The following is a 27,510-nucleotide window of genomic DNA, read 5'->3' as shown; positions in this document are numbered from 1 at the left end:
AAGGGAGGGTAGTTATGATGTAATAAAGGCTACCATAATTAACACCCGTCTTTATGTATGTACTTTCTACAACAGTTCTGAATCGTAATTTTATCCTTGGAAGTCCTGTACAATCACATGCTTTCATCCGTTGAAAACCTCACCATCCGTGACCGAACGAACCTCCTGTTAGTTGGATGACCGCGTCAAGAAGTCCACTGCGCCAGTCAAGAGCAACACACTAAATGTTGTTTCAGTAGTTAGGACTGGTCTTATGCAGAATATGCTTGTCACAAGGGAAGTCCAACGGCAAGAGCAACACACTAAATGTTGTTTCGTTTGTTAGAACTGTTCTTCTGAGGCAGATGCTTGTCATAAGAGAAGTCCAACGGCAAACGCGAGATCAGGCTCATGATCTGATAGACACATGTCACCGTATTCCACATGCGTATTAGCATGATGCACGCAAACTGTCAAGCAACTACTAATTGTCATGCAACTGTAAACGGTCATGTAAATGGAAACTGTCAAGCAACTATAAACGATCAAGCACCTGTAAACGATCAAGCAAATGTAAGTAATCATGCAACGTAAACATTACGATGCGTGTAAGTCATTTTGAACAAACCAGTTACGTCAGGACCCATTGTCAAAAGAACTTATCGACGTCGGACAATAAATCCTAACTGCACAAATAAGTGTTCGTGTTGTTGATCCAGACAGGTTTACAGACGGCCACCACATAGTTGGGATGCTGCTGAGTGGCCCGTTGTACAAACAAGCAAACACATAAAACAACCGTGAACATGTTTAATTCCACATATAAAGATCATTCCAAGTGTTTGGATTGTTTGGACTTCAGGATGTCATCCAAGGTCCCGCAGATGCAATCTAGTATTGTATCATCTTGACGGACCTGATCTTCATGGCAGCGTCTTCACCATGCCAAGTTGGCTGCCATTGGTGCCTGTTCTTCCAAAAGTCTGCCATGGCGGTAGGTGACCCATTCTTCCACGGTTTTCCATTAGCATTGTGCCATGAATCGGGAAAGTAGACATCATCGCCAACAGCGACGTTGAGGATAAGACCCATCTGGAAGTGGTATGTGTTCCCAATAGTTACACACTGTTTGTCCAATTGATAAGGACTGCAATACGAGGAGAGTGCAGCTATCTATATGGCTGATTATAACGTGTACACTTATTGTGCATATTGTATTGTATAACGAACTCAGCGGTTCGCTTGTTATGGCATAAGTTTTGGCTGTGCAGTATATAATCCATGTCGATATTACTATCACTCAACACTTTAGGGAGACGTCAAATGAGTGTCTCGTAAAGAAAATAAATACCAAGAGGAAAACAGTTGCTACCAGGATCAATATCCACAAACCATCATTCCCATAGTATCCATCTTTTGTGTATAATATAATCCATTTTTGAAATGGGAACCCACATTCATCCAGTTTCCATATGTGTTACCCATGTTGAAAATTAAAATTGATATTCCAATTGTTGTTGATCACTGGATTGTCTGGTCTAGACTTAATTATTTATAGATCGTCGTCTTACAGCTGGAACAGTGCTGAGTGCGGCGTAAACCAAACTCACTGTCTTCAAACGAGAACGAGAAACATCTCGTTTCTTTTACCTTCGCGCAAAAAGATTTAGTTTTTGTAAGTTCAAATTACCGGTCCGTCAAAGGGAGCATCTTTACCACCGCTTGCCCAGATGTTGTGTCCGGTCAGGTGACTGTATGACCATACGCCTTGGGAAGGTGTTGACCAGGCCAAGACAGGATGGTCATCTACAGACAGTCTGGCACAAAAGAAAATTCATGTCGAGATATTGGTATATGTGTTTTGGGATACCACACAGCAATGGCTGCAGGCTAATAGCTTTCCGCCATGTCTTCCATTTTGTTGGGGCATTTACGGTAAACCGATATTATGATAAAAGTGCATGATTTCAAAAGTTCCTTGCTTGAAGCTGTAAACAGTAAATAGTTAGCACACACATTACGTGATGTGATCTTCCTGTTCCTTTTTACAATGTGTTCCCACCTTATGTGATCTGATGTCCAGTCAACGGAATAAGTGTGGTAATCGTCAGCCCACACTGTCCCAGGTGCACTTTTCCTATTAAAGAGAAAACAGACCTTTTTCTTTGTAATTATATTTATTACTATAGTTAATATACCAAATGGAAACCTCTGAAATCAGAACTTGATAGTGGTGTATCCGCAATCTTTATTCAGGACCAAGGTATGGACAACATGTCAGCTTCCTTTTACAGCAACGTCTCTGTATAGATACTTTCACTGTTTCCAAGCTAAAGGTTAATTAGACTGAAACGTCGCTCTGTACAATAAGCATGGAATGGTGGTCGTATGTTTCAGTTATGACTACAGTACAGTAGACCAGTACACTGATAGGTCCGCTGTGCACATATTCGTAACAAGAAGCCGACTATGGCGTCAAACCAAATTCAAAACTCAACATGCTCCAAAACGTTAATCAGTATACTCAATTCCTAGACAGCTGGATATGCCAATGTGAAGTCGAGGTGCAACAACTGCTCATATTGAACCCGGCTTCTTTTGGACAGGCCGTTGTGATTGTGTATGTAATTGTGAAGTTCTATCACTCAGTCAATGAAGAATTATTTAACGACAGAGATTGAAGGGCTACCTTCCATATCCCTTGCTTCGGTGCTGATCGGAAACTCCCCAGTGAAGTGTAGAGCGGAAAAACTGTGCACCATGATCATTGCCATTACTATCCTTCAAGTTGATGTTTCCTTGGAGCAAAAACGAGAGAATATGTTAAGGCTCTTTTCACGCATAACTGTTCCTCATACAGTATTTCATTGATTCGTTCATATCGTTGTCATGTCAACTTCCTTGCCATTTTTCACAATGGAATTGTTCTATTGTTCTTCGGATTTGGTTCTTAATCACAGTTGGTTTGCACGTTGTTTAACGCTGTCCTCAGCAACTTTCCAACAACATGACAGTGGTGTCTAAAAAGTGATTCTAACATCCACTGGTTTACGTATTTATAGCTCCTCATAGATCTTGGACTTCTTCAACCCACCAACAAGAGGTAACTAACAGAATCTGTAGGGCAATGTTTGGGCATATTTAGAGCTATGCACAAAGCGTTTCAAAGGTCTTTTATAATGGTGCTAACAGATCTTTTCCTTATAAAGACTGTGACTTAGAATGCAGATTCATTTTGAAGGACTGTTATGCTTGAGGTTGACACAGGATAATAATATATAATCTTTCCAATCCGTATCAAACTAAGTGCCAATTCATCAGACAAATGCTTGTCTGTTATATTTGAAAATATTCGTAGCGGTTCACAAAATAGAAAACCATTCGTACGTATCTCACCGACCAAGAATTACATTAAATTCATCCCGAATGCAACATTACAGCCTGTCATGATACGGGGTCTGCAACGTTTCAACGTCACTTCAACTTACGAATCCAAGTTAAAATACATATATATACTGCAACATCTAAACACAGTTGTCAAATCCAATTCCAGTGTCGATGGCGTTTGAAAGTTGAAGCATCATTTTCTTCCATCTCTGATTCAGACATCACTTACCTCTTGCTTCCATGATGTCTATTTCACCAGAGTTTGGCCATCCGCCATATTTCCAAGGTCTCGTGGGAGGAAGCATCCATATTGCTATGGTAACCATGAAATGCGGAGTTGTATTATGTGACTGCATAAAATATACGCCCAATTTATAAACCAATCTTTAGTTAATTAACCATTACAATTACAGCTGTTCAAAATTATGAAATTAGCGACACGAAACCTCAACCTTCAAACACGATGCTATTAAAAAAAATTAATGGCTATTTTCAAAGGAACAACTAATGTTAAACGGTGGTTGCATCAAACTTAAAATCTTACTCACCTGGTTTTAACCAATCCCCTTTAGGCAATTTTGCAACGACTTCTACCCTCCCGTAGGTGATGGAAGCTTTTGAATAGAGTTTTGCCGACATGATAGGTGCAATTCCATTGTTGGCTCCAGTACGGTAGCATCCGTTGTCGCTGATATACGTACACGTTCCCCACTGCTCTGGAAAAGACACGATGTCATCCTCAAGATTTGTGCTATACGGGAAAACTTGATACTCTACTACCGTACCTTCCTCATGATTACGTCATACATGAACGCTTTGAACAAACAGAATATCCAGTAGCTTACTATCCTCAAGAATTGTGGCAAACATGAAGGCTTGGAACAAACAGGATATCCAGTACCCTATCTTTCCCAAGAATTATGGCAAACATCAGGGCTTGGAACAAACAGGATAGCCAGTACCCTATCTTTCTCATTAATTATGGCAAACATCAGGGCTTGGAACAAACAGGATATCTTGTACCGAACTTTCTCAAGAACTACGTCAAACGTGAAGACATGGAACAGTCAGGATATCCTTAATCATATCTTCTTCATGGAGTGCGTTAAATTTGAAGACATGGCAGAATCAGGATATCATTATCTTAAACGTCTTTCAGATAACATGAATCCAGGTTTTCGTTATGATACCCTAAATATGATAGCACCATAGTAAGGTTCTGAAACATTTGTCTGCACCTGCTGGAATTAAACATATCATTTTGTGTGTCACTTGTGATGGAAGGCCGCTATTACGGCCAATTTTGTTCGCTTTGTTGGGCTTTTATTGACTGCTTTTGTGTGTGCTTTAGTGTGAGAGATCGCGATCGTCATGTGGATATTATATGTCACCATGTCTCACAGAACTTGACCCCTGCGTGATAGGAAGAGCGATTTTTGTCAGTCATCTCAAAATATGTTTTATCGGAACTCTAGGAATGGGAAAATTTAAAAAAACGGAGATAACTATTTCTTGTCCATGGAAAATAGTGACATTTCAGTGTGAAATCTGACACCGTTATTTGTCAAAACAAGCAGCAGATCATCATTGATAACAACGGGTAATTGATAATAAGTAACACATGACTAGAAGATGCCACACAGAGAACAAAAAATAAGATGTCACAATGTTTATTTACAAAAAGCTGATTGGAAGATGCATGTAGTTGAATAGTTGATTGACAACGTCACAAACCTCAGATCAACAGAGATCATGAATATTACATAGACGTCAGCCTTGGAAGATTTAACCAAGTGAGAGACTTTACACCGAAACTTCACGCTATGCTGTAGCACATCATTTGCATGATTGCAACACTTCACAAAATGGACTGGATAATACTTTGTTTACCGGTATATAAGAACGCACGATTCAATGTCAGTTATTGCCAGAATTGTAATTGCAGAGTTATTGTAGTTTTAAGAAAGGGCTAAATTGCTGAAAATTCTTCAACAGCTGAAGTGATCTTGTAAATCAAAGTAGGACCCATGTATGTAGCAAAAGTAATGTAAGTCCCCATCGCCCCTAGCATGGTGTCCTGAATTCCTTTGCTGGCGATCTATATCCCGATTTCATATTCATTTTGTATTATTTTCAAATGATTTAGCATTTTACTCTGAACTCAAACTTCTTGTAATTAATTTGTGATAATCTAGTCTTTAGATTGTCCTTTGCTGACGGGTTTTTAAAAAGGTATAACTACATTTATTCTTAATATGTAAGGATTTGTCGTCTGAAATATTGCCGGTGTGACGTAAACATTTAATTCACTCACTTTGTTTGCCTGCTTTGTTTTAAAATCGATCTGCCTTATTTACCTCACTGTTTTGTCGGGACCGGGTGGTCAGGCTCGCTGACGTGGTTGACTCATGTAATCGGTTCCCAATTGTGCAGTTCGTGCAGATCTGGTCTAGTCTCGATTATTTACTGGCCACCGCCATATAACTGCAATATTGCTGAGTGCGGCGTAAAACTGAACCCACTCACTGTTTCTGTTCGACTGCTTTGTTTATAATACTTTCTTCTGTGTGAAATCCACTTGACATTCGAAACATACAAGAACTACAGATTAATGGGCGATTAATCAGAGTGACGTGATACAACCTGGCTTCAAGCATAACAACGGCATATACTGCAGAATATTTCTACAACAAAAGCGATATACACTCACACCAATCTATTGCATAAACATACCACTTAATCTCTTTAAACGCTGCACATCTCAATACAAACATATCACTTAATTTCCTTGTTCTCTGTGTACCTCACTCTTTAATTCCATCTCCTGTACGTAGTATATATTTCGCTTGTAAATAATGTTCTGTCTTTCTCCTGGTGAAGGGTCACAGAATAGCCCAGGAACGTCAGGGTGTGAATAATAGAGGAGCTGTATATCCATACCATACATTGTAAAGTTACTTTTCAACATCGGGAAAACTTACTGCGAACATCCAGTACACCATTATGAAGAAAGCTCTCTCCAAATTTGTCCACTGTAAATGTCTGAAATAATCATCTTAGAATAAAAGGTTTGTTGAATTCGAAAACTCTCAAAACATGATACAGATTCTTATAGTATGCTAGCAGTGAAAACGTACCGATGAATTTCACTAAAAACAAAAACAAAAAAAACCCACAAAACAAAAACAACAACAACAAAAAAAAAAACAAAAACGAAGAGCGAATAAAGTAAAATAAAGATTCACTATCTGAATTTAACTTTTTTATTTACTTTTTTGTTTAAACAGAAATTCATCGGTACGTTTTCATTGCAAACAGACTATAGTTCAAACATTCGGTACTACAACCAAGAAGTAACTATAGCTTTATTGCAATCTGTGTCAATCATTAGATACTTATATCTAAGAATACTTACAATACGGACATATGATGCTGTTGAAACGAGTTTGTATATTTATTCTGCGCACTAGAAGTAGCTAATGTTCGATTACTTCCACGACGCCAACAATTGAATGGGAAGAGGAACCTTTATTCTACCAATCTGCGTTAAACGTTAAAAAGAAACCGACGCAACATTGCTTCCATAAATGTCAAACGTTACGCACTGAATTAAATGTACGGTAGTAATTGTTCATCGATGGATTCCCGTGAAGATCCGGGTTAGAATTTCTCTTCAGTAACCCCGGGATCGGGTGGTCAGACTCGCTGACTTGGTCATCGGTTCCCAAATGCGCAGATCGATGGTCATGTTGTTGATCACTGGATTGTCTGGTCCAGACTCGATTATTCCCAGACCGCTGTCATATATAGCTGGCATATATTGCTGAGTGCGGCGTAAAACTCGACTCACTCACTCACTCTTCAGTAACCCATGCTTGTCGTAAGAGGCGGCTAACAGGATCTGGTGGTCAGACTCGTGGGCTTGGTTGACATGCCATCGTATCCCATTTGCGTGGACCGATGCTTACGCTATTGATCCCTGGATTGTCTGGCCCAGACTCGATTATTCACAGACCGCCGTCATATACCTGGAATATTTGCTGCGTGCGGCGTCAAACAAAACTCAGTGATGGACATAGGGAAATATTGTACCGGTTTGATGTAGAGAACGCCGTTCCTGACGTAGCTGTTTGCCGATTCTGGTGTAAACATTTGGAACTGCCCGCCCTGAAATAAAATTAGCTCTGGTTTATAACTTCTATAAATGACACTTTGCAGTATGATGAGAAAGAAATACTTCTGTTCGTATACAACTGCTATATTTCAATAAAGATATTTTGTTCCAGATACTATAATTAATTTACCAAACAAATGGTTGGAGCATATATATGTTCTTTATCCATGGGATCATCTCCTTGTCATGTATTTTGTTAGTAAAATAGTCCTTTTAACAGTGGATTAATCAAAGATCCATTTTTGATACCCTGGTCGTGTATGTTTCTGTATCTGTAACTAAGATCATTGCAGATCCCTGATTCAAACTGAAAACGATACAAAAGCAAGACGTTGACTTCCGGCAAACCACGTCTGTACGTCAGTGATATTTGTGGAGCGCAGCAGTACAGTGGTATGGCGTCTGCCTATTACGCTGAAGGCCCGTGTTCGATCCCCATTGGGAGCACCTAGGTGGGCACATATGCGTAGTATCCTTGGACAAGATACTTAGACTCACCATGTCTCACGGAACCCAGCTGTAAAATGGGTACCTGCAGGAATGTGCTGGCAATGTGGGTATTAAGTATGCTGCACCCCAAACACCCCCTGTCCCCGATACATCGGCATGTATGTTAGTGTCTAATGACATAATGACATGTGATAGTAATACAAGTAGCTCAGTGACTTTCCCAAAATTTTTGCTTTGTTCACATAAAAACCCCAAACGCTCAAAATCGCTATTCTTTGGGAGTTACCTGTGCTCGGACTGACTTAATGCCATAGCAAATCTCACGAATCAGACGGTGAAGATCATGAAGATCAAACATCATGATGGGTGACGATTCTTACCCCGGTTCCTCTGCAAGTAACTTCATGTTTCCAATTGTTGTGGTCAACATAATGATGGTGGAATTCGTCTAACAGGACAGTTGTTCCACGTCGATATAGTCGAGGGCTGAGAGCTGATGCCGCTAGATGTCGGAGAAGAATAGAATGCATTTTCAGCAATTTGTGTGACACCAGAGGAGCTACTGACACATCAATTTATGCTTAACGTATTTACATAAATTCACTGATTTAAATATCTTCACACTTATTTAGAAGACGTATGATTCTTGGAATAAAAGATGTACAGGCTCTCTTAGCTTTCACGATTGGAACTTTGTAGCGGGAGTGTGACAGGAGGAGGGTGTATCAGATTTTGACATCTTCTGTCACGGTTTGCTGTTTATATATTTGACAGCATTATAAAATGACTGTTGTATTGCCTGTCTACTCAACATAATTACAGTTCTATCACGGCCATAAATAAATGCAGATCTGGATCAGGAAATCCAATGACCAACGTCATGAGCATCAACACACGCAACGGAGATAAGCCGCACTAAACAAATCAGCAACCTAACCGCCAGAATCAGTTATCTGCGACAAGCATTGCGCGCTGAAGAAAAGATCTGGATGGATGTTACCGGGGTCATAGGGCGATGAACAGTCATAAACTACATGGTTTTCAAAACGTATTACCTTACCTCACACAAATGTCGTTTTCTGATTGGCTAAGCGCTCTTCTATTATTTTCAGTGTACCCAATGTTACCAATGGCAACTCATTCCTTACTTCGGGGTGGTCATTCGTTATTTCGGGGTGGTACTTCTTTATCTCGAAAACATTAAATCACGCATGATGCATGGAAAACACCTATGTTTTGCAAATGCAAATCGATGGAAGGGAGGTAACTCTAAAGTTTTTCTTGTGTCATCTGCAAAATCCAGCGATGGACACGAAAAGATTTGCCTCGCATTTAAATACATAACTTTTTACAAAACTTTCAAGTGTAGTCCTTGTGACTATTTATAACAATTGAAATTTCACAGCAGCGACTTTACTAAGACAATATCTGCGGGGAAAAAGCTGCAAGATTCAAATCGTTTTATTCATGCAGGTTGGCTGAAGGGTACGATCCGATACCCATGCTTCAGTCGATTCAAAATTAACATTGAGGTGTTCGGTAAGATAAATACGTTGTTCACCGGTCCTTCGAGGCCCATGGTTTGATGTACCCTCGATGTTTGTGTATGTTCCCCTCGCCCTGCGGGCTCAGGGTAACGAGGGCTCAGGGAACATAAACAAACATCGACGGTACATGAACTCATGTCCCCCTCGTGACCAGTGAACACCTTATAGTCTGTATCACTTGAACGAATGTTGTTTGACGCTAACAGTCATGACTATTTCACTGGTATCATCGTGAAATGTACAGGTACTGGATTCCAGACCTGGCGTACCTTTGAATGAAAGTATGTGCAATCATCTGCATTGAGATGAAACAGTGAGTCTGGGGCTCCTTTCAAACAAACTTTACTAAGATGAACCTTTACTTCCATTCATTAACATTTCACTAGGGTTACCTTAGTGACTTACGATAACCTTAGTGCTTCGTCAAAGGGACCCCAGGTCCTCATTTCTTCAGTTTTGACTTAGGTTAAAATTGTTACTTAAATGTGAGAAAACGTATGAACAGACATTTCCAGAATAAATAGAATTCGATATTTAACTCAAAGTAAGAGAGTTGCACCTGAGTTGTATTTGCGTTTTGCTGTTTGAAATGCAGTTACGTTAGAAATTCAGATGTTTCAAATTATCAATTTCAGTTTGAAATTGGTTTGAAAAAGTTTGTTTCGAGACATCAGACTTTGTGCAGACCAATAAACCTCATTGTCTAAATCAAGGTTGTTTTTTTTTTTTAAATTAAAAAACAACGTTGCATGTAACATGTATAGTTTATACCCATCTCGTCGGTTCTCGTCTTTATACATCTGCACGTATTAAAACAAATTAAATTGATTATTTAAATGATTAATTAAAAACAAAATAAGCAAAACAGACAAACATAAAAAAATAATAATAATAAACCCAAAACACTTAACCAAAGTAAGAACAACAAAACGTATAAGCACCCCTTCCCCCCAAAAATAAATAAATACTAGTAAATAAAATAAAATAATAATTGTAATAAAAACAAAAAAACCCCAATAAAACAAACTTCAACACTCTCTAGAGCACAACACATGATATGACAGATGGATAATGCCGTGAATAGGTGGATCATCTATGTACATGATGGTGAATAAACCAAGTACACTTCTCATGAAATACGGACAAGATGGCAATGCAGTTCTCCATAAAATTTCATTCATATATCTTTCTTTCCCACTGATCTACACGTCCTTGAATAACACCATATTTTCGTTTATATTGGGGTTTTGCGTTTCTTTTTTCGAAGAGTGTACAATATGACCCATGCCAGATACACTCCATCCAAGGACAAATACATACGTGGTATGACGTATACATCATAAAGTTGATGAAGAACGTCTCCGGTGGTAGATAAATATTTTACTGAGTATTCAAGCACATCATTGTCAGCAAATTCCCTCTTGCTTTGAACTCGGTATGAGAAATGTCCATCAGCTGAAAAGACAGAGATAATGCACAACTGTCACTGAAGCGTTTCTGTGAGAAACATGCAGCTGTGTTCTGAGATTTTAAACATGCAGGAGTGTCCATAGCGACCAAAATATGAATCGTGTCCTTATTTAAGACCTATGACTCGGTGGACTTGTCTCATGTGACATACACTATCGAACAAAATAAAGTTATTGCTATCAAGGTATTTGCATAACAAAAACGTTGGCACAGGTGGAATTTGTCATGGATTTCTGATGACGTCATTAGCTATCCGTTGCCATTCTTCTGTAAGTGCGCGTTGCAACTCTTGACGATCATGTGGAACAGGTCTCCGAAGTCTAATTTGTCTGTCCAAGTGGTCCCATAAGTGTTCAATAGGATTCATATCCGGTGAGCAGGCAGGCCAGGGTAAAACATGAACGTTGTTTTGCTGCAGAAAGTTGTGTGTTACTCTTGCCGTGTAATGCCCTGTGGTTGAGTTTGTAAAAATGGCAGTACAACGGGCTGAAGAACTTCTTGAATATACCGATGAGCATTCAGGTTTAAATTTATTATGGCCAAAGGTGTTTTGATCTTCCCACAAATGCCACCCCATACCATGACACCACCGCCACCGTAAGGATGAACTTCCCGGATGTATGGACGTGCTAGCCGCTCACCACGACGTCTGTATACACGTCCTCTACCATCATTGCGATACAAGCTGAAACGACTTTCATCTGTGAACAGAACCCTTCTCCAGTTACGGACTTGCCATGTGTATACTCGTTGTGCCCACTGAAGTCTGTTACGCCGATGTTGAGGGGTTAATGTCATGCCACGGAAGGGCCGGTAAGCACGAATTCCTGCTGCACGCAATCTCCTTGACACTGTGCGTCGACTAATGCGGTGACCAAGTGCTGTTTCTGCTGTTGCTGTCACAAATCTGTTTCTGAGATGAATATAGCGATCTTCTTGGGGCGTTGTTATACGTGGTCTGCCACTACGGGGCCTGTCTCGAGTTGTACCAGTCTGCCGGTGACGTTGTAGAAGTCTGGACACTGTCAGGGGTGAGCAATGGAAAGTCCTCGCAATTTGCACATGTGTTGCTCCCATCTGTGCCATTCCAACAGCTCGCTCTCATTCTTCCTGGGTCAAACGTGGCATCCTTTTTGTGTGTTTTCAGTTGCAGTGATATTGCAGCATCGGAGAAGTCAATTTATACTGAACTCCTGCACGAGCATTTCATGAAATTGGACTTCTGTACATGTTTTACCATTTTCTTGATTTTTTCCAGAATAACGACCATAAGTTGCGTTTTGGCAATAGAAACCATAAATGGGAACTTAGGCAGTCACTATTATACAAACTGTCATCACATTTTGTCGCAAATGTACAATATGTAATATTATTAAAAACCTATACTTTCTTTTGCCCGCCAGTTTAGTATAATTACCCTGCCTATGGATCCTGACGGTGTTGGCCAGGTGAGGTAAATGTGCCTGTTGCTTCAGAAGACGTAGTGCATATGACAGTTCTATCGTGTCAACACCAGGCACATCTGCAAAAACAAAATGCACAAGTCAATGCTATGATTTTACTCTGAACTTTTAAGCGTGGATTGCACGCTTGTAAGATGGCAACAGAGTCTCTATAGACGGCCATGCAAGACACAGTTACACCTACGCGATATGGTGGCTAAAGTGAAGCATAAATGAAAATGTTATGATGGTTTGGGAGAGCTAAAATGGGCAATGTTCAGGATCCTGGTTTCCACTTCGTAAGGTTTTGATAATAAATGAACAAAACGCACTCGCAAGTGTATACTTTCTGATATTGAGTGTTTATAACTACATTGCCATTGATTCCTTGCTATAAATGAAATAATTCCATAACGTTTTTCTTGAGGATAACACCTTCATTCACAGAGTGTATGTAGGTCATCGGTCAATAATACATTACATACTTGCAGTCATATTTGATTGGCGGTACTTTGCAGCATAATAGATAAACATTGCTACATTTCTGACGTCAAAAGTATTGTTTGATGACATCGATATATTGAAATTTGGCAGAGAAGGGTATGTATAAAACTTGGCAGGGATGTATTTAGTTCGCAAAGAACTGTATTCAGTACACACGATAAGATAATGATGTTCATTTTCAGTATATCCCCCCCCCCTCCCCCCATTATCACACGTAGCCTGTGATGTCTAGGCGCGTATTTGTGTGTCTACCAGTCTCAATATTTAAATGATGGGTGGGTGCCACAACGAAACCATGTAAGAGCAATGCGAAATTTCCCATGTTGATAACACTAAGATGAGCCTGGAAATAAGAGCAAGTCCACCAAGCGTCTGATGCTATCTGACTGGTTGCATAAAGACATCATTTTCGGGGCTTGTGTTGCGGTATAGCGCAAAACCAGGTGATTCATTGTTGTTTACTCTGTCTTGTGTTGAAGACATGCGTACAGTAGGGTAGTGTTTTAACGTCTACGTACTTATCAGTAAAACGTACCTAAATATATTTCAGACTTTATGCATATACGAACATAGAAGCGACGACTGAAAGTCTTATTCTACTTTCGTACCTCCAAGATCGAAAGCGAAGTAGCTGTCACGTCATAAGTGTGTTCAAGAAATAAGGACTGTTTGAACAAATGTACTGTTTAGGTGGGAATGTTTAGGTATGCCATTCTGACACTCACGTTCATTTGATTGGTCACTCAGGCACCAGTAACATCCCTGATGGGCATTGCTGTCATTTGTTAGTGAGCCATTTGTTATTCCCCATTTGTTAAATAGTAATCTAAGAAACGGACGCTTAATTTATCATCTGTGTATTTATCACAACGCAGTAATTGTATGGAAACCTTTTTCATTCTAGTGCCCTTCTGAGAAGTCCTTGTGTAGACACTATTCTGATTCTCAAGCACATCAGATACGCCAACCAGTAATCTCGCATTTGATTTTAGGAATGTAAGTGTGAACTGTTAGCCTCATACTAAATGAATGGAATCACAGTATTTCAAAATGGCTGTATGCCAAGAATTGTATGACGAAGTATCAGAGAGATCATCCAACAGCCACGATTTAAGCAGCCAGATAATGACTTTTTAATCATACGATGAATAACTTAATTAAAATTATTGTCAAGACCAAAAATATTCTGGTCAAATGGTACCATATGCATGCGGTTCTTATATATGATTAAACTTACTTGGGAAGGTCAGTGTCAGCCCATTCTTCTCTGTGTCTTGTTTGATAGTTGGCTGTAAAGACGCCCAACAAAGCCCGACAAACAGAAGTGTGAGGAAGACGTTAGAGATCATTCTTGTGGATATCTGGGCAGCCGCTGTTAGCCACCACAGAAGTAGTGTACGTTGTCTTGGCTGAGTCTGTGAGCCAACATATCCTGACTTATCAGCCAGTAACTGCAAATGGCACAAATACATGACACAGGTATCTACAGAATTTTTAATATCTCACATTCACCTTTTCGAATGTTACTTAAATGTACTTTTACATACCTGTGCCGGTGTGTAGCTCAGACAACAAGAAATGGACAAAAGCTGGTTGAAGCACACAACCATGTAATTACAGACGTAAAGGAATAAAGTTTTTATCTGCGTAGAAAAAAAGAGGCATGTTAATGTTTCGGCGCTAGTATAACTGTTAACTCGTTAACCGAAAATGATCATCATACATTGTGTAACGAAATTTTTGACACGATTTTATATCGATGTATGGTACTTACGTGGGGGATGAGACAGAGTGTGGGTATATTGAATAGTAATCTAATCTTGAGTATTACCGTTCCTTCCTCGGATACCCTCTGACGTTGAGCTCTCAACATCCGAGTTCACGGTAAACTTATCCAATACCTTTACCTCATTGTACCGAAAATTATCAATCAAAATCAACGGTTCAGTTATATATTACGTTGACCTCAATGTGTAAAAATCACATTTTGGTCATGGTGATTCATCACGTAGAATAACTGCTGAACATCTGTTTAAAGTACCATTGCATCTGAATCAGAATATGTGTTTCTTCTGGTGTATTAAAACTATCGTCTTGTAGTTTCATTTTTTTGCACATTTATTTTTTGTACATATAAACTAACAACTGAAAACTACTACTTTCATATTTGATAAAAATACACCAGAAAAAAGTGTAATATGAAAAAAAGAGTGACAGGCATAAAGGAAAGGCAAAAAATCGTTTATCTTATCTGTATAAATTCCGATCAATGTTTATCATTCTTCAGAGGCAGAGAAAAATACCATGGCCTCTGTACAGAACTATCACAAACAGTCAAAATCTGGGTCAGTCTGTATCTCACGTGAGCTGATTGATGACACAAAGACATATGTATATCAGGAGAGCAAAACAGGAGAAATCTCAAAGACAAGAACCTTTTTTCTGCAGTTAGGTAATCATGTCTTGTTATGTTTGGGACGAAAGACAAATCTAGCTTTCAGAACACATAAATATAGAATCCAAAAGAGGAAAGGGAGCATGTTTCCTTTGTGGGGCTTTCCCGCCCTTGAAATAAATTTCTTGCATTTTGCAGCAAAAAGCTTAATTACATTACAGGCGTCATTTTATCATGACCTTACTTGCTGCATAGATCTCAGCTGGCAACGTATAATTATAGAGACATGCTGCCAATGTTCATACAGTACAGGTTCCCGTTATCAACAGCACCATGGCTGCATTGTAATACGCACTAGAAAGGCATAAACTGTTTACCACGTATCATTGGAGAGTTAGTTCGAACCTTGACATCCATTTCAAGACATGTTGTATCACCCTGGAAGCATGCATTAACCAGATGACCAAATTGATAACTTTATTACAGATGATTTTTTTTCAGAGCGTAAAGCAAATCCATAATAACTTCCGATCCCCTCGGGTGCATTCTAATACTGTATCATCTTGACGGACCTGATCTTCATAGCAGCGGCTTCGCCATGCCAAGTTGGCTGCCATTGGTGCCTGTTCTTCCAGAAGTCTACCATGGCGGTAGGCGATCCATTCTTCCACGGTTTTCCATTAGGGTTGAGCCAAGAATCAGAAAAGTAGACGCTGTTGTCGCCGACAGCTACGTTGAGGATGAGACCCATCTATAAATGTTAATACGATTTCCCTTACTTCGTTAACCAAAATATCATATCATTAACAGATGACTGACAATAGCCACATTGTCTTTGTTTATGGACCTGATATAGCTCCATAAATTAGATCCTGTTCTGAGAACAAGAAATTGGAAAAGAGTCATGCCACTAGAATTTTCGTAAGAAGATGTTGAATTTGGGTGTAAAATTATCACCAAAAAAGTTTAACTGTAGATTCAATTGGCATAGAAACGAAAAACATAATTAAATTGTCTCACGAAATTATTACATTTCATAGTAACGATATGTTTCTCTATTTTGAAAGGGTGCGATGCAAATCAAATATAATATCCAGGTGCTATGAATAAATTGCGTAAAATGTTTCATTAGTCTAAAGTTGCCGTGACCAAAATACGCAAGAACATCGGATAGTTTCCTATACGACTGAGCGTATGCAACATCTATAGTGACCCGCGAACATCCGGGTTAGAATAGGTCTTTAGCAACCCATGCTTGTCGTAAGACGCGACTAACGGGTGGTTGGGCTCGCTGACTTTGCTGACACATGTCATCGTATCAGAATTGTTGTTGATCACTGGATTGTCTGGTCCAGATTTAATTATTTATAGATCGCCGTCTTACAGCTGGAATAGTGCTGAGTGCGGCGTAAACCAAAATCACTCTCTTTAAACGAGAAACTGCATACATCTCCTTTCTTTTACCTTCGCGCAAAAAGATTTAGTATTTGTAAGATCAAATTACCGGTCCGTCAAAGGGCGCATCTTTACCACCGCTTGCCCAGATGTTGTGCCCGGTCATGTGGCTGTATGACCATAAGCCTTGAGGGGGTGTTGACCAGGCCAAGACAGGATGGTCATCTACAGACAATCTGGTACGGAAGAGCATACATGGTATCTGCCGTTTTAGTCAAGAACGAAACTGCAGGTGTTGTTTCCGGGTTTTCAGCAGGCCGTGTTGGTCGCAAGAGGCGATTAACGGGATCGGGTGTTCAGGCAATCTGACTTGGTTTACACATGTCATCATATCCCAGTTACGTAGATCGATGCGTATGCTTTAGATCACTCGATCGTCTTGCCAAGACCGACGTCATATGTCTGGAATATTGCTGAGCGCGGCGTTAATTATCAAACAGAACAATAACATCCTTTTGTCATATATCACCCTACCTTATGTGATCTGATGTCCAGTCAATGGAGTACGTGTGGAAGTCGTCAGCCCATACTGTCCCAGGTGCACTTGCCCTGTTAAACAGTACACAAACATAACACTAAAAAAAACAACAACAGTTTGCTTGACATTTGATTTACTTTAGACGAAAACTGGTACTGCAAAATGGAATCAGAACACACTAGGCAGTATTGCATGTAAACTAATTTGCATTTTTGTTTCATTACCCATTCCAAGTTGTTCGCTAAATTATGATACGTTTAAAAAAGCACAGTGACGCTTACATGTCGTTAATATGAGGGCAACTGAACATTACGAGCCCATCTGTATGTTGGTGTTTGATGAGGCCATGAAGATGCATCACGGCTGAATCAGAACAATCATAATTTATGACAGCTTGATAAATGAACTGCAATACGGCTGCATTTGCGGATCCGTTGTGAAAATGTACGTACAAATTAGTTGAAACAAACTAATTAACTTCCATCCTTTTACCAATACAATGCCAACACCAATGCTCTAGGAGAATATTCGGTAGTCCTGACCCTTTAGCAACGAGCAACAATATCACCAGAAATGGTCTTCACACATTGTACCTAAGTGTGGAATTGAACCCGGACCATCGGCGTGAAAAGATAATGCTGTGTCAGAACGCCCTAAAGGTGATATGTTTGCTTCGGTGTGTAACTTTTGTGTTCAGCTTATACGACACAGTTACTGACATGTGAAGGATTAAATAAAGAGAAAAAGAAAACGGAAGAAGATCCTGCAAATATACCTTCCATATCCCTTACTGTGAAGTTGACCGGAAACACCCCAGTGAATGCCGGACCTTATGTTCTGGGCGCCATGGTTATAACCACTGCTATCCTTCAAATTGAGGTTGCCTGTGAACAGTAAGGGGTTAAAACGAAATTATACCATTGTGTGGGGTTAGAAACTGGTACTCCGAATGTTGTATGCCAGCAAAGCCACCGTCATGGATATTTTTACCTTTTGGTAACAGATATAAGTTATCTTGACGCTGTAATTACTATCTGAGGCGATAGACAAACTTCAAAGAAATTGTGGCCAAACGATGCGTCCGTAGCCCCATAGATCGGGTGAAAATACGTCACAATTTAATTCTAGAGGCCAAAAAGTCCAGAACCTCTCTGGCCATTTTCGGACAAAGGATTTGGAGAAATTCAATATGCAGTTTCCATGAATACACGTTAAAGAAGAAAGTAAAATAATAATAAATAAAAAAGAAAAAGATAAAAAAAATAAAATACGAAAACTCAAAATGGGCGCCAATGGGAGCGAACTATTCAGTGTGTGTGTGTTGCCTGGAACATGTTTTAAGTTAATTGTTTGGATTCTTGGATATTCTAGCAAATCAAGGAAGCAAATAAGGGAAGAATTGATTGTACAAGTCCACGGTAAAGCTGAATTCATGGCACGAACCATGCATCGATTTATCGATTTCATAAGCTTGTTCATTGATACGAATGGAAAAAAAGAAGATGGCTTAGGAAAAACCCTTGTCATAAACCCCTTGGGCAATCAAAATATGTTGATACATTATTTCAAATTTGGCACAGGCTTTACCACTTGAGTAGAAGCCTTGGATTGATTTTAGCATTTTATGGCTTACTCACAGCACACAATTAATAATGTGTAAGTCATCAAAATAAAATGATACAGCAGAAGCAACATGTATACCCAGAGGCAGTTTGACTATAGACTTAGTCTTTCATACATCTATAAATGCAGTAAAGGTAACAGACTGGAGTCAAAACACTGGAAAGGTGAGACTTACCTCTTGCCTCCATGATATCTATCTCGCCGGAAGCTGGCCATCCACCATATTTCCATGGTCTTTTGGGAGGAAGCATCCATATTGCTATGGTAACCATTAAACGAGGAGTGAGTGATTAACTAACACACAACGTATATATTGATCACACTATGATGTGTTGTTAGGAGTAGCTTGTTGCGTCAAACACTCACTGGTCTCATTTCGAAACTTTAAACCACGTGCTGACACATGAATCGTTTTGTATTTATACTTCAGCTATTACGGACAGCAAAGAAACCTATTCAGGGAGTATTTCATCTGAATATCGAAAACTTTTCAGGAAACATTAATGTCATGAAAAATTGGAAATATTCACCAGGCCATAACCAGTCTCCTTTAGGTAACTGTGCAACGACTTCTATTCTTCCATAGGTGACTGAAGCCTTAGAATAGAGTTTAGATGACATGATAGGGGGGATTTCATTCTTCGATCCCAGACGGTGGCAACCACTGTCACTGTAGTATGTACACGTTCCCCATTGCTCTGTAGACAAACATGAAATGCCATGGATTTATGCCTTTATTCGTGTGTTCCTTAACGTCTGTAGATAATATACAATCCTTAAAAAGAAACGATTTTGTAACGCAAGAGTAGGCAATGTCTTAACAATCAAGTGGATACATTTAGATAACGGACACGTTGGGTGCGATGGGGACGACGTAGCACGACCCCAACATCGGGCTTCCTGGTTCTGAGACCAATGTCTTTCAACCTGTTGCGTACAATTTGACCGGATATCCTCTGAGGTCCAGGCACCCTGTCTGCTGTGCCCTCACCCGTGGCAGTACGATCAGGCAACTGTTGTACCCAGACGTACGATTTTGGGCTGCAGTGGCAACTCGAGGTCTGCCTGTACTGGGCGATCATTTGTTATGGTTGCAACGAGCTGCAAGCCATGATATCTTGCTCAGACTAACATTCACACTACTGGGAACAGGAGATTGGCCATCTCCAGCATGCATTTTTCAAAGACGTGACATAGCGGTTTCACTATGACATAGACGTGACATAGCGTCTTGGCGATGTCTTTCTAATCCTTGTAAGGAAACTCATCAAACCAACATTTTCAGGTAAAATCGACTTATCACTTGTGCAATTGTGTAAAATCATGTTATGAACACTTTTGTTACATTGATGTTTTGGACACAATAGGTAATTAAGAGATTTTTGAAAAATACAAATCGCATATGCGTTTATTTTTGGGGATAGTATGGGTTTCTGACAAGACCAACCCGGAACTCAACATCACGTGCATCTGGCTACGCATACAACGATCGCCTTTTACGAAAAAACATGGATTGCTGAAGACCTAATCACGGGTGTGAAGTTTAGTTCTTCTGGTGACAAACAATGGTTCATAGCTTTTCAAATGGTCCGGTGTAAAGCAAAGTCATAGTAAGCGATCGCGGAATTTGGAGCCAGAACTGGTTCGTGAATATACGCCTGTCACAGGAAATCTAGGACCGATATATGATGGGCTCGTCTCGAATATTGCAAATTGGCGCGTCCAAAGGGAGTGGGGAACAAGCTTAGAACCCTGTGATATATTTGTTGCAGCAAATGCTTTCTTGAACTTTATTCCACTCTCTCTGTCTAACGGGTATGAACACATCAATCGGGCTCCCAAAATGTTGTTTTAAATCACGATAAATAAGGAAAACGTACTGGCAACATCAAGATCCCCATGGTAAAGAAAATTTTCTCCAAACTTGTCTACGGTATATGTCTGAAATGAGAGATGCGGGAACAAGCATGAGATAAGGTAAGATTATGTTTAAAGTAAGACCTTTCCATCAACAAATCAGCTTTGCCTAATTTTAGCGCTGCTTCGTAATCACATGCTTCATCGACCTTTTAGCATAGAAACATTATTACCTCAGACACATATACCCGAGAATATACTTACTATGCCGACAGTAGGTGTGTGAACTTCCAAACCTCGAGCGAAGCTTACATAATCTACCTTCCATAATAAACTATGGTGGTCATACATTAAAATAGAAAGCAGTATGGCACCAAATATAGATGAAATCCAAATACTAAAATGATCTACTACCGGTCTGAGGTAGAGGACCCCATTTTTGATGTAGGTGTTGGCAGCTTCAGGTGTGTACATCTGGAACTGACCACCCTGCATGAAATGACACACACTTATTATTAATTCTATTGATAACAGTAAAATAATACATAATATGTATTGTTCTCGTCCTAACGTAGACTTATGGTAGCCTAGTGAAGCTGTACAATACCTGCGTATGATAACTGTCACCTTACTTCCAAATATCTGAGCAATTTCTTGACTTTTGTTTCCCAATAGGGTGTTTACAATGTATCGCTATTCGTAATTTTCTGATTTCACTGAGTGTTGTTGACATAACAAAAAGGTTTGTAAACCCACAAACCTGTCTACATCACTTCTTCCCCGCAGTGAAGCACATGGCACACCGGAAGTTCCCACTTTTGGAGTTACTTCCCTTGCCCATTGGGCATGAAAATATGGATCACAATCCGAACAAACGAATCCTTCAGTTACATTGATTTTGTAGTGTTAACATCGACGGTTCAGTCAGACTGGTTGGTTTGTTGTTTTATCGCACCACTCAGCAATATTCCATCTAAATGACGGTGGTGTATAAACCATCAAGTGCAAGACGAGTTAGCGAGTCCGACAACAGGATCTTGTTTGCTGCTTTTTACGACAGCATGGGTTATTGGAGACCAATTCTACCCCAGATCTTCACGGGCAGATTAAGAAAAGTCACATCATAACAATTTCCTTGTTAAAGCGGCGGGTCACCCCACAAACGATTCCACAGGCTATCGATCAAGATCCATTTGTCCAGTCACTGCTAAGGCAGAAATATTGTTAAATGCGATATTAAGCTTCATCGGTCTTTGGTGTGAGATTTGCAAAGCAAAGCAGTGATACGCTAGTGGTACTCACCCCTCCTCCAAAGCAAGTTATTTCATGTTTCCATTTGTTGCTGTCGAGATGGTTTGTGTGGAAATCGTCGTAAAGAACGGTCGTTCCACGTCTGTATAATCGAGGTCCGAGCGATGAAGCAGCTATTGTCGGTATATGCAACAAAATTCGGATATCTAGTCACATCGACAGGATTTCAGTCAGTAAAACAAGCTGCATTTATGATACATAGAATTAGACAATAAAACATGTTTGACCAAGTACATCGACAGCTAGAATATTTCATATATGTCTAGCAGATATCCCTAAAATATTTCACTAATATATTGATTTTTTGTCCATTTTTGTACGTTGCTCTCTGACCAATCCATGTAATGACGAACTGTAAATAATCGTTTCTGGACCAGACAAGCCAGGATCTAATATCAAAAGCATCGATCTGCATAGCTGGGATACGATGAATTGTGTCAGCCATGTCAACGAGTCTGACCACCCGATCCCGTTAGTCGCCTCTTACGACATGAGTGAACTGCAGAAGACCAATTCTAACCCATGTCATGGCTTCCCAGTTGCATATATCGATGCTCTTGACATTTAGTACTAGACTGTCTGATTGACTGTATTATACAAAGCTGAGCGTTGCGTTATACAGCTGCTTAAATCAACTAAAGGATATATGATAGTGGATTAAGTCTGTTTCACGAAGTAATATCACGGCGCTGGACATTAGAAATGGACTCCACACATTGTACCCATGTGTGGAATCGAACCCGTGTCGTCCGCAAGCGAACACTTTCACCAATTCACTAACCCATCGAACCGACATTATCTGAGACGAATCTGAGATATGAACATACCCGCCGAGTATCATAGCTCCTTATGAGAATCAGAAATGTGATCAAATAATAATATTACCTAATACGGCGTTTTTTCAGTCAGTATCATTGTGGGATGATGATGTATGCATCATTATGGTGATTCCAATTTCGGTTAAAGGTAAAGATTTATCGCCCTTCCAAACAATAGCATCAACAAACGGACTCCTAAGAAACAACGACAAATAAACAAAAAAAACCCCCATAAAAACAGAACAAAAAAGCAACAACGACAAATAAACAAAAAAACCCATAAAAACAAGAACAAAAATTAAAAAAAAAATAAATTAAATTAAAAAATACCCGAAGAAAACCGTTAACCGTTAATATACCGTTAATATGATACTTTTTACATGGATTTCTATGAACCATATCTATGTTTATGAACCATATGTATACATACGTGGGATGATATATACATCATTAACTTGATGAAGAACGTCTCCGGTGGCAGATAAATATGCTACAGAATAGTCCAACACATCATTGTCAGTGAATGCGCTCTTGGTTTGGACCCGGTAAGTGAAATGTCCATCTGCTGAAATAAACGGAGATAGCATCATAGTGACTGAAATTGCCTTGAAGATAATCGACAGATTTGCACTGTAATTTTTAAATGGCTGTCGTGATCTTGTGTCTCAAGGTAGACTATCTTATCTTATGTTGAGAACAAAACAATGTATAACCCTGTAAAATATTTTTCCTGCAAGGACCAAAATCTTCCTTTGGCATTTAGCACAAATGCGTTCTGAATAAATCAGAACTTTAAAACCTCATATGTAAATACCATTTCTACTTCTTATCACAGAAATATTTCAGTTTATGGATCAAAAACTACCTTGACATTCAACAGAAAAACGTTTCTTTATAAATCAGAAGATTAAACCTCAGATATAATCCCCTCTTCTCATTTCAGAAATGTTCCAGATGCAAACGTCTGGGTCAAAAACTACCGTGATATTCAACAGAAAGACTCTGTGAAAAAGAGAAGATGTAAATCCTTTTTTTCTCATTACAGAGAGGTTTCAGTTGCAAACACATTGATCCAAACCTTCCTTTGACATTCAACAGAAAGACGTCTCTGTATATCCGAAAATTAAACCTCAGAGGTCCCCCTTACCCCCGTCATTGTGGAAGTGCATCAGTTGCAAACACGCAGACCATGACTGAACGAACTTTTATATAAACACCATGCACTTACAAAATTGATAGTAAGGCATGTTATGACGATTCATTGCAATACATTTCTGCGATCCAGATTATCATCACTACAAATGATTGTCATTTATGATTGTAAGGACAATTGCAATAGAAGCGATGAACCGTTTAACGTTTATAGTTACCTTGTTTATGCAGTCTGACGGTGTTGGTCAAGTAAGAAACCGGACTCTGTTGCTTGAGGATATAAAGTGCATATGACAAGTCGATCGCATGAACATCAGTCGCTACATCTGCCAAGACAAAATTGTTACACGTTGCTCTTTTAGAATAATGCATGCCTTTTATGGTGTGATTCAGCAGTCGTGTATTGTGACATTAAAGAATGAACGTTCTGAACGAGTGTGCGTGGTGAAATTGTTCATTTGACCATTGATTTAGTGAGCGAGTCAGTGCATTTTAGCAATATTCGGGCAATATCACGGGACACAAGATATAGACTACATACATTGTTGCCATTCGGTTTATAGGTCTATCGATCCCAAATGAGTGAGTGACTATGGTCTTACGCCGGTTTTTAGCATACCCCAGCTATATTACAGCAGGTGACGCTTCAAGCCATGTGAGGAATCGAATCCGGGTCTAAGGCGTGACAAGCGAATGCTTAACCCAACTGACTACACCACCTTCTCAAACTGATTAAGTGGTTAAGAGTACATGAGTACATTCCTGACATGAAACAGTAGCGTTATCCTGAAAAACAGAGTCATATTTACAAAATAAAATAAAAAAAAAATTTTAAAAAATTATACACACACGCGCGCGCGCGCGCGGGCATACACACTTTACTTGTATGAACAATTCCGCGATCGTGATCGAGGTAGTCACCGCTTACGACAAGCCTGGGTCGATGAAGATTAATTCTAATCCAACCGGATAAGTATTCTATCTACAGTTGGCATAAGACCTCTACATAGTACAATGATCTATGACGCTCTTGAGCAACCACGGACACTGGAATGACAATGTGAAGTAATCGTATGTTTTACACTTACGTGGAAAGGATAGGATTATTTCGTTCTTGTCCCTGTCATATTTGACAGTTGGATGTAGAGACGCATAACAAAGTCCGACCAGCAGTGAAGTAAAGAAGTAAATGTTGACGGTCATTCTGGTCAACACTGAGGCCGCCGCTGTTGGCCACCACGGAGACAGCGTCAGTGACAAGACTGTGAGCCCACTGGAGTAATATCAGGAATGTGTGACGACATCGTGTGAAATTCCCATCTTATCGGTCTAATTACAGAGCAATCTGTTGTGGATGTCCTACAAGTAAGTCTGGTGAAGGTGCCCGCTTGTTACGCCGAAGACCCGGGTTCCATTCCCCACTTGGATACAAAATATGAAGCCCAACCCTTAGGCAGTTTAATCCGCGCTGATATAGATAAAATGTTGCTAAAAGAAGCGTAAAACCATACTCACTCGCCCACTTGCTCTTTCATGTACCTTTTCAGAATCTGACACCAGTCTGCAATATATATAGCTGATAATAAATTCCTCAAATGATCCGCGCTTGTTATCATTAAATCCCGCCCAAAAAACAAAAACAAAAAAACCAAAAAAAACCAAACAAACAAAAAACAACAAAAAACAAAAAAACCACACGTATACATATACATCACACCATGTTTTTTTACGAAAAGTGTCTTGCATTACAGTTGGGTGAAAAGTTCAGGTCGTTACCGCACCGAACATAATCGAGTCTGAACCATACAATCCAGTGGGCAACAGCATGAGCATCGAGCTATGCTGTTGGTATACGATGTCATGAACGAATTAAGTCAACAGGCCGACCTTCCGATCCCTTTAGTCGCCTCTCGCGACAGGCATAGTTTCTGGAGACCAATTCAAACCCGGATGTATACATGTTCTTCACATATATAAACCCGGGTGTATACATGTAAAAATGTAAAAATATTGAAGACATTGGGGGGGTGCAGTGTTTTATGAGATATCATGTTCGAAAAGTAGTCAAAGTGTTGTTGTGATCTTGAAAATAAGGTGAAAAAAATAAGGTCAATGTCACCCAAATCAACTGGTGTCTACAAAATCCCTTAATGTAGGCTATCACCAAATTTGTATGCATCGGGTACAAGAATTCATGAGATATCATGTTAACAAAAGTTTAAAAAGTAGGCAAAGTGTCTTGGTGACCTTGTAGATGAGATCAATGTCATCCAAATCCAACGGTATCTGCATAGCCCCGAATGTAGACTGTCACATCATTTGAAGGCACTGGGCGCCACAGTTCATGAGATATCGTGTCAACAAAAGTTTAAAAAGTGGTCAAAGTGTCCTTGTGGCCTTGAAGATAAGATCAAGGTAACTCATATCAACTGGTGTCTGCATAATCCCAAAATGTACGTTATCACCAAATTTGAAATCCATGAGATAACATGATAAGGAAAGTTTAAAAAGCGCCAAATATTCTAGTGACCTTGAAGATAAGGGCAATGTCACCAAAATCCCACAGGGGAGACAGTCCCCAGCTTTGAAGACACTGGGCCTTCATTGAGATATCGTTTGTAAACAATGTTTGAAATGTGTTTACAATGCCGTGGTGACCTGGGAAATACGGCTGCTGTCACCCAAATCAACCTGTGTCTGCATAATCGCCCGGTGTAGGGTCTAACTAGATTTGAAAACAGTGGATACAACTGTCCATGAGATACCGCGTTAACGTAAGTTTCAAAAGAGGTAAAAGTGTCGTGGAAGAAAAGGTCAAGGTCACCCAATTCAACTGGTGTCTCCAAATATAGGCTGTCATCAAATTGGAACATATTGGGTACAAACGTTCATGAAAAATTTTTTAACAAGAGTTTGTAAAGTGGTCAAAGTGTCATGGTGAGTTTGAAAATAAGGTCAAGGACACCAAAACTACACTGGTGTCTGCTTCATCCCCCAATGTAGGCTGTCACCTAATTTAAAGACATTGGCACAACTGTTCAACTGAGATACGCGTTAACACGTCACGTTGTCTCCTTTGGTGGGCAATTTAGATGGGGGTCATGATTCTCCTATGTCACGTTTTATTTAAGGGATAGTTTGTTTTTTTAATATTTGTTATAGCTCTGTTGGTCCAGATTCGGGGGACTTGTTACAATAATGGCAGTTACTGGGAAAGTTTCTTCACAGTGCAGATATGGCTTTAAGTTCATTTTACCGAAGAAGCCAAGAACTTTTGATTTTTGCGACTTTTAAAATTATACTGGAAACACGTTTGCACACTTACTCATGTTTCTGTAAGAATAAATGTACAAGACTGTGTCTAAGACAGTATTACTTCCGCTTTGTTATTCACTTTCCCTTTATTTGGGGTAATGACAAAATAGATGACAGGCATTTGTAACAGCTCCAAACATCGTTCTCAGGCAC

At 39.6% G+C, this 27,510-nt stretch overlaps 2 protein-coding genes across 2 annotated transcripts; both read right to left on the bottom strand.

Annotated features, from left to right (window-relative positions):
* Positions 1 to 775: 775 nt before the first annotated feature.
* Positions 776 to 14,386, bottom strand: LOC137258960 (beta-1,3-glucan-binding protein-like). The gene is made up of 12 exons (XM_067796654.1): positions 14,191 to 14,386; positions 12,425 to 12,529; positions 10,858 to 10,992; positions 8,371 to 8,492; positions 7,459 to 7,533; positions 6,348 to 6,408; positions 3,915 to 4,082; positions 3,596 to 3,679; positions 2,669 to 2,777; positions 2,042 to 2,116; positions 1,670 to 1,796; positions 776 to 1,071 (listed from the first exon to the last, which is right to left on the bottom strand). Exons 1-12 carry the CDS (start codon positions 14,300 to 14,302, stop codon positions 871 to 873), a joined length of 1,374 nt encoding a protein of 457 aa, XP_067652755.1. The 5' UTR covers positions 14,303 to 14,386; the 3' UTR covers positions 776 to 870.
* A 1,422-nt stretch (positions 14,387 to 15,808) lies between these two features.
* Positions 15,809 to 25,299, bottom strand: LOC137258959 (beta-1,3-glucan-binding protein-like). The gene is made up of 12 exons (XM_067796653.1): positions 25,131 to 25,299; positions 24,261 to 24,368; positions 23,321 to 23,455; positions 22,064 to 22,185; positions 21,176 to 21,250; positions 20,785 to 20,845; positions 19,435 to 19,602; positions 19,080 to 19,163; positions 18,057 to 18,165; positions 17,278 to 17,352; positions 16,853 to 16,979; positions 15,809 to 16,099 (listed from the first exon to the last, which is right to left on the bottom strand). Exons 1-12 carry the CDS (start codon positions 25,243 to 25,245, stop codon positions 15,896 to 15,898), a joined length of 1,383 nt encoding a protein of 460 aa, XP_067652754.1. The 5' UTR covers positions 25,246 to 25,299; the 3' UTR covers positions 15,809 to 15,895.
* Between the last annotated feature and the right edge of the window lie 2,211 nt (positions 25,300 to 27,510).

Source organism: Haliotis asinina, chromosome 12 (assembly GCF_037392515.1).
Source record: "Haliotis asinina isolate JCU_RB_2024 chromosome 12, JCU_Hal_asi_v2, whole genome shotgun sequence".
In the NCBI taxonomy this organism is placed as follows: domain Eukaryota; kingdom Metazoa; phylum Mollusca; class Gastropoda; order Lepetellida; family Haliotidae; genus Haliotis; species Haliotis asinina.
This window is presented reverse-complemented; position numbering and strand designations above follow the sequence as displayed.